The 10370-nt window shown below is 34.0% G+C and overlaps 1 protein-coding gene across 1 annotated transcript in view; it reads left to right on the top strand.

Moving 5' to 3' along the window:
* LOC107156182 (bile acid receptor-like) overlaps positions 1-10370 on the top strand; it is a 45425-nt gene that overhangs the window by 17550 nt on the left and 17505 nt on the right. Inside the window, exons 5-8 of the mRNA XM_015502217.2 lie at positions 5187-5329; positions 5426-5530; positions 5730-5829; positions 6478-6591. Of these exons, the coding sequence (XP_015357703.1) occupies positions 5187-5329; positions 5426-5530; positions 5730-5829; positions 6478-6591 (462 nt within the window). The remainder of the gene's footprint in view (positions 1-5186; positions 5330-5425; positions 5531-5729; positions 5830-6477; positions 6592-10370) is intronic.

Consider the following 10370-nt stretch of genomic DNA (forward strand, 5'->3'; position numbering starts at 1 on the left):
GTTCATTAGGGATATTGGCCTGAAGTTTTATTTCCTTGATGTGTCTTTTTTTGGTTTGGTGATACTAGCTTCATAGAATGAATTTGGAAGGGTTCCCCTCCTTTTCTGTTTCATGGAATAATTTGAGGAAGATTGTTGTTAATTCTCCTTTGAAGTTCTTGTAGAACTTGGCTGAGAATCTGTCTAGTCCTGGGCTTTTCTTAATTGGAAATATTTTTGATGGTGTTTTCAATTTCATTGCACGAAATTTATCTGTTTAATTTGTGTATGTCCTTGTGATTCAGTTTGGGTAGGCCATGTGTCTCTAGGAATTTGTCAGTGTCTTTAAGATTTTATTGGAGTATAAATTTTCAAAATAGTGTCTGATTATTTTATGTATTTCAGTAGTGTCCATCATGATATTTCCTTTTTCATCATGAATTTTAGTAATTTGAGTTTTCTCTTGCTTTCTCTTTGTTAGTGTGGCTAATGGTTTATTAATTTTATTTATTTTATCAAAGAACAAACTTAATTTTGCCGATTTTTTGAATTCTTTTGTTTCAATTTCATTTATTTCAGATCTGATTTTAATTATTCCTGTCTTCTACTGCTTTTGGTGTTGATTTGCTCTTCTTTTTCTAGGGCTTTGAGATGTAATGTTAGGTCTTTTATTCATTGACTTTCTATTCTTTTAACGAATGAGTTCAATGCAATGAACTTTCCTGTTAGCATAGCATTCATAATGTCCCAGAGATTTTGATATGTCATATCATTATTCTCATTTACCTCTAAGTATTTTTTTAATTTCCTCCCTGATTTCTTCTGTTATTCATGAATCATTCAATAGCATATTATTTAGTCTCCAGATGTTAGAATAGCTTCTATTTTTTATTCTATCATTGATTTCTAATTTTAATCCATTATGATCTGATAGAATGCAGGGTATTATCTCTAGTTGCTTTGTGGCATAAGATATGGCCTATTTTAGAGAGGGATCCATGTGCTGCTGAGAAGAAAGTGTATTTGCTCATTAATGGATGAAATATTCTATATGTGTCTGTTAAGTCTAAATTATTGATTGTATTATTTAGTTCTATAGTTTCTTTGTTTAGTTTTTGTTAGGAGGTCCTATCCAGTAGTGAGAGAGTAGTGTTAAAGTCACCCAGTATTATTGTGTTGTGGTCTATTTGATTCTTGAAATTGAGAAGGGTTTGTTTGATGTGTGTAGATGCTCCATTGTTTGGGGCATAAATATTTACAATTGATATGTCTTATTGATGTATAATTCCCTCAAGAAGTATGAAATGTCCTTCTTTGTCCCTTCTGATTAATGTTGGCTTGAAGTCTACTTTATCTGACATAAGGATAGAAACCTCTGCTTGTGGGCTGGGGTTGTGGCTCAGCAGTAGAGTGCTTGCCTTGCATGTGCGAGACCCTGGGTTTGATTCTCAGCACCACATAAAAATAAATAAGTGAAATAAAGGTATTGTGTCCAACCACAACTAAAAAATAAGTATTTTTTTAAGAGAGAGAGAGAATTTTTTAATATTTATTTTTTAGTTTTCGGTGGACACAACATCTTTATTTTTTTATTTTTATGTGGTGTTGAGGATTGAACCTAGTGCCCCGTGCATGCCAGGTGAGCACGCTACCGCTTGACCCACATCCCCAGCCCCTAAAAAATAAATATTAAAAAAGAGACCTCTGGGGGGATAGTAGAGGATAGGAAAGGTAGCAGAATACAACAGTTACTAGTATGGCATTATGTAAAAATGTGGATGTGTAACCGATGTGATTCTGCAATCTGTATTTGGGGTAAAAATGGGAGTTAATAACCCACTTGAATCTAATGTATGAAATATGATATGTCAAGAGCTTTGTAATGTTTTGAACAACCAGTAAAAAAAAAGAGACCTCTGCTTGTTTACATGATCCATGTGAATGATATGGTTTTTCCCATCCTTTCACATGCAATCTGTGGATGTGTTTGCCTATGAGATGAGTCTTTTGGAGACAGCACATTGTTGGGTCTTGTTTTTTAATCCAGGTTGCCAGACTATGTCTTTTGATTGATGAGTTTAGGTCATTAATGTTCTAGGTTATTATTGAGATATTTGTATTCCTGATCACTTGGGTTTATTTCTAGTCTTTAATTTGAATTAGTTTTTCCTTTGATTGACTATTCCTTTAGTGTAGTTCCTTCCTTTGTTGGTTTTCACTTTTTTTCCCCATTTCATCCTTATAGAATATTTTATTGAGAATGTTCTGTAGTGCAAGCTTTCTCAGTTGCAGATTCTTTTAACTTTTGTTTATCATGGAATGTTTTTATTTCATCTTCAAATCTGAAGCTTAATTTTGCTAGATATGGAATTCTTAGTTGGCATCATTTTCTCTTAGAGCTTGGTGTATGTTATTCTAGGACCTCCTAGCTTTGAGTGTCTGGGTTGAGAAATCAGCTGAGATCTGAATTGGTTTCCCCCTATATGTAATTTGATACTTTTCTCTTGTAGCCTTTAAAATCCCATCCTTATTCTGAATGTTATGCATTTTCATTATAATGTGTTTTGGTGTGGGTCTGTTGTAATTTTGTACATTTGGGGTCCTGTAAGCCTCTTGTATTTGATTTTCTATTTCATTCTTTGGGTTTGGGAAATTTTCAGTTATAATTTCATTGGAAATATTGTGTGTTCCTTTGGTTTGTATTTCCGTGCCTTTATCTATCCCCAAAAATCTTAAATTTGGTCTTTTAATGTTTTCCCATATTTCCTGGAAGTTTTGTTCATGGTTTCTTAACATCTTCTCACTGTGGTCAACTCTATTTTCAAGATTATATATTTTGTCTTCATTGCTTGAAGTTTTGTCTTCCAAGTAGTCTAGTCCATTGGTGATGCTTTCCATTGAATTTTTAATTTGGTTTATTGATTCCTTCATTATAAGGATTTCTGCTTGCTTTTTTCCCCCAGAATTTCTTCCTCTTTATTGAAGTGATCTTTCACTTCCCCTATTTACTCTCTGATTTCACTCTTAATACCATCCTTTACTTTGCAAATCAGTTTAACTATGTACATTCTAAACTCCTTCTCTGACATTTCTTCCACTGTGGTGTTGATGAATTCTGCTATTGGAGTATCTTGGTTTGTTTGGGAAGATTTGTTCCCTTGATTTTTCATGTTGTTTGTGTGTCTACCTATCTAGTAGTATGGATCCGAGGTAGTAGAATTTCTATCCTGTGAACTTGTAGTGTCCCGAAAGGTTTCAAGTACCTCATTTGCAGAGAAGTTGCCTGTCTACTTTCTTGGTTTCATATCATGGAGCATCCAGGAAAGCAACCTCCTCTATTCTGCCATCTTGAAAACCTCTCAGCACCCTTTCTTGATGTTTTAAATGGCTTCATATTTGTGAACCCAGGGGTGCTTAACCACTGAGCCACATCCTCAGCCGTGTGTGTGTGTGTGTGTGTGTGTATTTTTTTTTTTTTTTTGAGACAAGGTTTCATTAAGTTGCTCATGGATTCACTAAGTTGCTGAGGCTGGTTTTGAACCTCCAATCCTTCTTGCCTCAGCCAACCCAGCTTTTGGGACTAGAGGTGTATGCCAGCCACACCTGGTGCTTTTTTAATTTTGACACGTTCTAGATAAGTTGATTAGGGCTTCACTTAGATGCTGAAGCTCACTTTGTATTTGCAATCATCCTGCCTCAATGTTCTGAGTCCCTGGGATTACAGGCAAGTGCTACCATACCCAGCTTAAATGGCTTTATATTTGGATATATTCTTGTTCCCTAACAAAAATGATGAAATCATTTAGAAAGAGACTAAGGCTTTTGTTCTCCATTATAGCTCCTGATATAATATTTTTAATTAGTTAATAATTTTGGTGTTAGAGTCTGTAAACAAGTCAAAATAACACCTGGCATTTTGCCAGGGGAATGTTAGAGTTGTAAACAAGTCTGGATGGTGCCTGGCAAAATGCCAGAGGGAGTGGTTTGAGAAGTAACAAAAGCGAGCCATTAAGTGTGGAGATTCCTTATTGGTTGACTGATGTATCTAGTTTATGCTAATTAGATAAGCTGTGTGGAATGTATAAATACTGCTCCTGTCCTGCAATAAACGGCTCCTACTCCTGCTGTATCAACGTACACAAGTTATTCGTCACCCCCTGGTTATTTTGCCCAGCCAGCCGGGCTGCGGCATTTTGGTACTAGGAATTGAATGCTAAGTTGCTGAGAGTCTTGCTAAGTTGTCGAGGCTGGTTTCAAACTTGCAACACTCCTGCCTCAGTCTCCCAAATTGCCAGGATTACAGATGTGTGCTACTGTGCCCAGCAAGTTTTAGATTTATTTATTTGTTTATTATTTATTTATTTATTTATTTTTACAGTGTTGGGGATCAAACCTAGGGCCTCATGCATGCTAGGCAAGCACTTTATCACTGAGCTGCACCCCAGCATATAATGTTTTTAAATATAATAGCTATGATTTAAACGCTTATAGAAATGGCTCACATTGTAAAAGGCAAATATTAATATTTGACTAATTTTAGTAGTGACTGATGGACTGCTGTTCAGGTAGAGGTACCAGATGAAGATTTAAAAACCCATAAACACATAAAGCTGTGGCTGTGGCTCAGCGGTAACGCACTTGCCTGGCATGTTGAGGCACAGTGTTCGATTCTCAGCACCACATATAAATAAATAAAATAAAGGTCTATCAACAACTAAAAAAAAATAAAAAATACCCCATAGAAACAATAAACCCTAAATTAAAATTGTTTACAAAAATGTATCAGTACCTTGGTCTTGTTTATAACAAGAAAAATCTTGACTTTACTCATTTTGAAAAATCACAAGAAGCTGTTGGTAAGGTAGTTCCACTGCTCTACTAAACAATATTCTATATTGCTTTCAGGATATAATTACTGTTGGTGTTATTATATAAATTTTTAAATTTATAATTTGGACAGACAAAATTAATTTTTGATTTTTTGCTTGAATAAAGGGCTTTTAGGTATTCACCATAATTTTATAAGAAAAAGGAGAAATAAATATAATAAATTCAATTGCTGTGATATAAATACCCCCAAATAAATGTTCTTTGTAAAAAGTCAAATCTAGTGTCATATAAGTATACAATATAAGACAATTTCATAAAAATCCTATTATATTATTGCCAAGTCAAAAATGTTTTACGTAAATTTTATAATATCACAGGTTTACTCACAGAAATCCAACGCAAATCAAAGAGGCTTCGAAAGAACTTTAAGCAGAAGAATAGTTTTTACTATAATGTCAAAGTGGAAGAGGAAGGAGCAGACAACAAACTTGTATCATCCACCACTAGATCTGGAAAAGTGGCAAGACTTCTTCATTTATAATTTTTTTGTTTTTTCTTTAATGATGTTTTGTTTAATGAGTATGCACGAATAATTTCTCACTATACTTTCTAACAGACTCAGGAGAGCATGGAATTAACTCAAGAGGAACATCAGCTTATTAATAACATTGTGGCTGCACATCAAAAATATATGATTCCTTTGGAGGAAACAAAGAAATTTGTATGTATTACTAGCAAGAAATAGTTCATAACTTTTTAATAACATTTTATAACATTTTCTTTAGAAGATGTTTCTTTAACATTTCCTTTTTAATGACATTTTTTTTAAAAAATGAAGGACTAACACAACAGTTTAAAGTTTCAACAGTTGTTTAAATGAATATAATAATTTATTAATTGTAGTTCTTTCTATGGGTTAGCTGCAGGAATATACCAATCCTGAACTGAGCTTTTTACAACTCTTAGAGATAGCTATCCTTCATGTCCATGGGATGATGGAGTTTACCAAGGGACTTCCAGGTAATTACTTTGCTTTTGGAAAAGAACTAAAGTAATTTACCACTTCAATTTTTTAAAATGTTCCATATTTTAAAGGAAGAGGGTATTGTAAGGAAAACAAAACCTCTATGTTTTCTACCAATGCCACTTCTAACTGCCAAAACATGTTTATGTCTGCCTGCTCCAATTAATCATGTGGGTGAAAATCTAAATATTTAAAAATATTATTCAAATACGTCAACACTTAAGAGTTAAGATAAACATATTTATTTGCATGTTTAATTTTTGGAAATGATTTGTTTTTGTTGTTTTAAATGAAACATGAAACAAAAAGAAGATTCCCTGTACAATATTAAAAATGTGGAGCCACTCTTGGCCAAAACTTAGCTATTTACATGCACACATGATTCATTATAAAATAAATTCTTCAAGTCTAAATCAACTATGTTTAATTTGTCCTTGCTAGAAGAAAAGGATTATCTGATGAAAGTGCCCCAAAGTATTACCATGTATAATTAAGAATTTTATTCAAATTTGAAGTTATATATCATAATTATTGTAAGGGAACATTTAGAATTCATAAGAAAATTAATAATTTAAAACATTAAATACTATGTCTGAAAATTATTTTTCATTATCTATATATATTTTCATGATCTTTTATTAAAGGATTCGAAAATTTGACTAGTGAGGACCAGACTGCACTACAGAAGGGATCAAAAGCTGAAGTGATTTTTCTTCATGTGGCCCAACTTTACAGTCAGAAAGTATCAACCTCCAAAAGTAAAATGGCTTTCTTTTTAATTTTAAAATTTATAATAAAATTTAGCAACAAATGATATATCTAAAATATTTTCATTTTATTTTACCAATTGGTATAGGAATAAATATCTTATGACAGATGTTTATAGTTCTAATACTATAAACATAATATTATGTTTGGTCTAGCTTTTTTTCCTTTCGTTTTTTTTTTTTTATTGGTACTGGAGATTGAACCCAGAGGGGCTTTATCATTTCATCACATCTCCAATCCTTTATTTATTTATTTTTAAACTTAAGAGACAGGGTCTCACTGTGTGCTTAGGACATCACTAAGTTGCTGAGGCTGGCCTTGAACTTGCATTCCTCCTCCTGCCTCAGCTTCCCAAGTTGCTGGGATTATAGGTTTGTGCTTTTGTGCCTGGCTTGCTTTTTTGTATTTTAAAAAAGTCATTCCTTTTTTTTTTGTATTAGAGTTTATGGTTATAAATAGTAGTTGGGTTAATCCTCACAAACTCATACATGCATGGAAATAGATTTCAGTTAATGATGCCCCCTCTTCCCCTCTTTTCTGTCCCATCCTCCCCCCTCCTTCTTCTACTCTACTAGACTTCCTTTCATTTGTCTTTGATTAATTAATTTGTATTTGATTGGTTCTCTATGTAATCTTATCATTCCTTCCCCCTTTCCTTTATTTTACTCTAGCTTCCACATATGAGAACATTTGACCTTTGAGTTTCTGAGTTTGTCTAATTTCACTTAGTGTGGTATTTTTGATTTCCATCCATTTACCAGCAAATGTCATAATTTCATTCTTTTTAATGGCTGAGTAGAACTCCATTGTGTGTGTGTGTGTGTGTGTGTGTGTGTGTATCTCACATTTTCTTTATTCATTCATCTATTGACAGGCATCTGGTGGATTCTGTAATTTAGCTATTGTAAATTGTGCTGCTATAAACATTGATGTGATGGTGCTACTTTAGTATGCTGATTTTAGATCTTTTGGGAAAATACCGGAGAGTAGGATAGCTGGGTCATATGATGGTTCCATCCCTAGTTTTTTGAGGAAATTGCATACTGCTTTTCAGAGTGGTTGTACTAGTCTGCCATCCCACCAAAAATGTACAAGTATTCCTTTCTCCCCACAATCTTATATTTATTGTTTGTGTTCTTGACCATTGCCATTCTGACTGGAGTTAGATGGAACTTAGTATAGTTTTGATTTACATTTCCCTGATTGCTAAAGATGTTGAACATTTTTTTCACATATTTATTGGTGTTTTGTGTTTCTTCTATTGAGACATTTTTGTTTAATTCTTTTGCCCATTTATTGATTAGACTATTTGATTTTTGGTACTAAGTTTTTTGAGTTCTTTGTATATTCTGGATATTAATCCTGTATTGAAGGAGTAGCTGGCTGAGATTTTCTTCCATTCGGTAGTCTCTCTCTGCCAGCTCTTAATCATTTCCTTCACTGTGCAGACACTTTTTAGTTTAATGACATCCCATTATTGATTGTTGGTTTTATTTCTTGTGCTTTGGGAGTCTTGTTAAGGAAGTCTGTGCCAGCACCTCTGTGATGGAGTGTTGACCCTGTGTTTTGTCTTTGATCCATTTCAATTGATCCAATCCAGTTCTTTTCCAATTTGAGTGTAGGGTGAAAAATAGGGGTCTAATTTTATTTTGCTACATAAAGCTATCTAGTTTGCCAGCACCATTTGTTTAAAAGACTGTCTTTTCTACAAGATTTGGTTTTGGCACCTTTGTGAAATATCATATGGCTAGAGGGTTATGGGTGTGTCTGTATAGTCTATTCTATTCAACTGGTCTTCATGTCTATTTTGGTGCCAGTACCATGCTGCTTTTGTTAATATAGCTCTACAGTATCATTTCAAATCAGGTATTATGATGCTTCCTGGTTTACTTTTCTTGCTTAATATTGCTTTGGCAATTCTGGGTCTCTTATTCTTCCAAATGAATTAAAATTTGTTTTTGTCTAATTCTGTGAAGAATGCCATTGGTATTTTGATGGGGATTGCATTGAATCTGTATATTGCTTTTGGTAATGTGGCCATTTTGACAATATTAATTCTGCCTATTCAAGAACTTGAGATACCTTTCCATCTTCCAAGATCTTCTTCAACTTCTTTCTTCAGTATTCTGTAATTTTCATTTTAGAGCTCTTTTACCTCCTTGGTTAGAGTAATGTCCAAGTTTTTTTTTCTTTCTTTCTTTTTTAAATAGATTATTGTGAATGGGATGGTTTTTCTGATTTCTTCCTTGACTGAATCACTGTTGGAATACAGGAAAGCTATTGTTTTATGGGTATTGACCTTATATCCTGCTACTTGCTAAATTCAGTAATAAGTTCTAGAAATTTCTGGTGGAGTTTTTTGGATCTTCTTGATATAGGATCATATCATGGGCAAACAGAGATAGCTTGAGTTCTTTTCCTATTTGTATCCCTTTGATTTCCTTTTCTTACCTGATTGCTCTGGCTAATGTTTTGAGGACTATATTGAATAGGAGAGGTGAGAGTGGACAGCCTTGTCTTGTTCCTGAATTTAGTGGAAATGCTTTTAGTTTTTATCCATTTAGTATGATGTTTGCTTTTGGTTTGTTATAAACGACCTTTACGATGTTGAGGTAACTTCCCTCGATCGATAGCTTTTAGCATTTTTAACATAAATGTTATGACATAACATTTATTTAACATAAATGGGTACTGAATTTTATCAAAGGCTTTTCCTGCATGATCCTACGATTTTTGTTTTTAGTTTTGTTTAAATAATGAATCACATTTATTGATCTGTGTATGTTGAACTGACCTTGCATCTTTTGAATGAAACCCACTTAATCATGGTGTATTACCTTCCTGATTCACTTTTTATTTTTTTGGTACCAGTGTTTGAACCGAGGGGCACTTAACCACTGAGCAATACTCCCACCCTTTTCTTGTATTTTATTTAGAGATGGGGTCTCACTGAGTTACTTAGGGCCTCATTAATTTATTGAGGCTGGCTTTGAACTTGTGATCCTCCTGCCTCAGCCTCCTGAGCCACTGGGATTATAGGTGCATGTTATTGTGCCCAACTCTTGATGTATTTTTAAATGTGGTTTGCTAATATCTTATTTAGAATAGTTGCATCTACGTTCCTCAGAGATATGGGTCTATAATTTTCTTTCCTTGATGCATTTTTGTCTGGTTTTGGAATCAGGTTTACATTAGTTTCATAAAATGTTTTTTTCTTGGGGGGAAGGTTTCTTTGTTTTTGGTACCAGGAATTGAACTCAGGGGCCCTCAACCCTTGAGCCACATCTCCAGCCCTATTTTGTATTTTATTTAGAGAAAGGGTCTCTCTGAGTTGCTTAGTGCATTGCTGTTTTTTTTTTTTTAAGACAGAGAGAGAGAGAGAGAGAGAATTTTTATTTTTTCCATATTGGCCGCAAATTGGTGCGGCCAATATGGAAAGCAGTATGGAGATTCCTGGGACCACCATTTGACCCAGCTATCGCCCTTCTCGGTCTATTCCCTGAGGACCTTAAAAGAGCATACTATAGGGATACTGCCACATCAATGATCATAGCAGCACAATTCACAATAGCTAGACTCTGGAATCAACCTAGATGCCCTTCAATAGATGAATGGATAAAAAAATGAGGCATTTATACACAATGGAGTATTATGCAGCACTAAAAAACGACAAAATCATGGATTTTGCAGGGAAATGGATGGCATTAGAGCAGATTATGCTAAGTGAAGCTAGCCAATCCCTAAAAAACAAATGCCAAATGTCTTCTTT

This window comes from Marmota marmota, unplaced genomic scaffold (genome assembly GCF_001458135.2).
Source record: "Marmota marmota marmota unplaced genomic scaffold, marMar, whole genome shotgun sequence".
Lineage (NCBI taxonomy): Eukaryota > Metazoa > Chordata > Mammalia > Rodentia > Sciuridae > Marmota > Marmota marmota.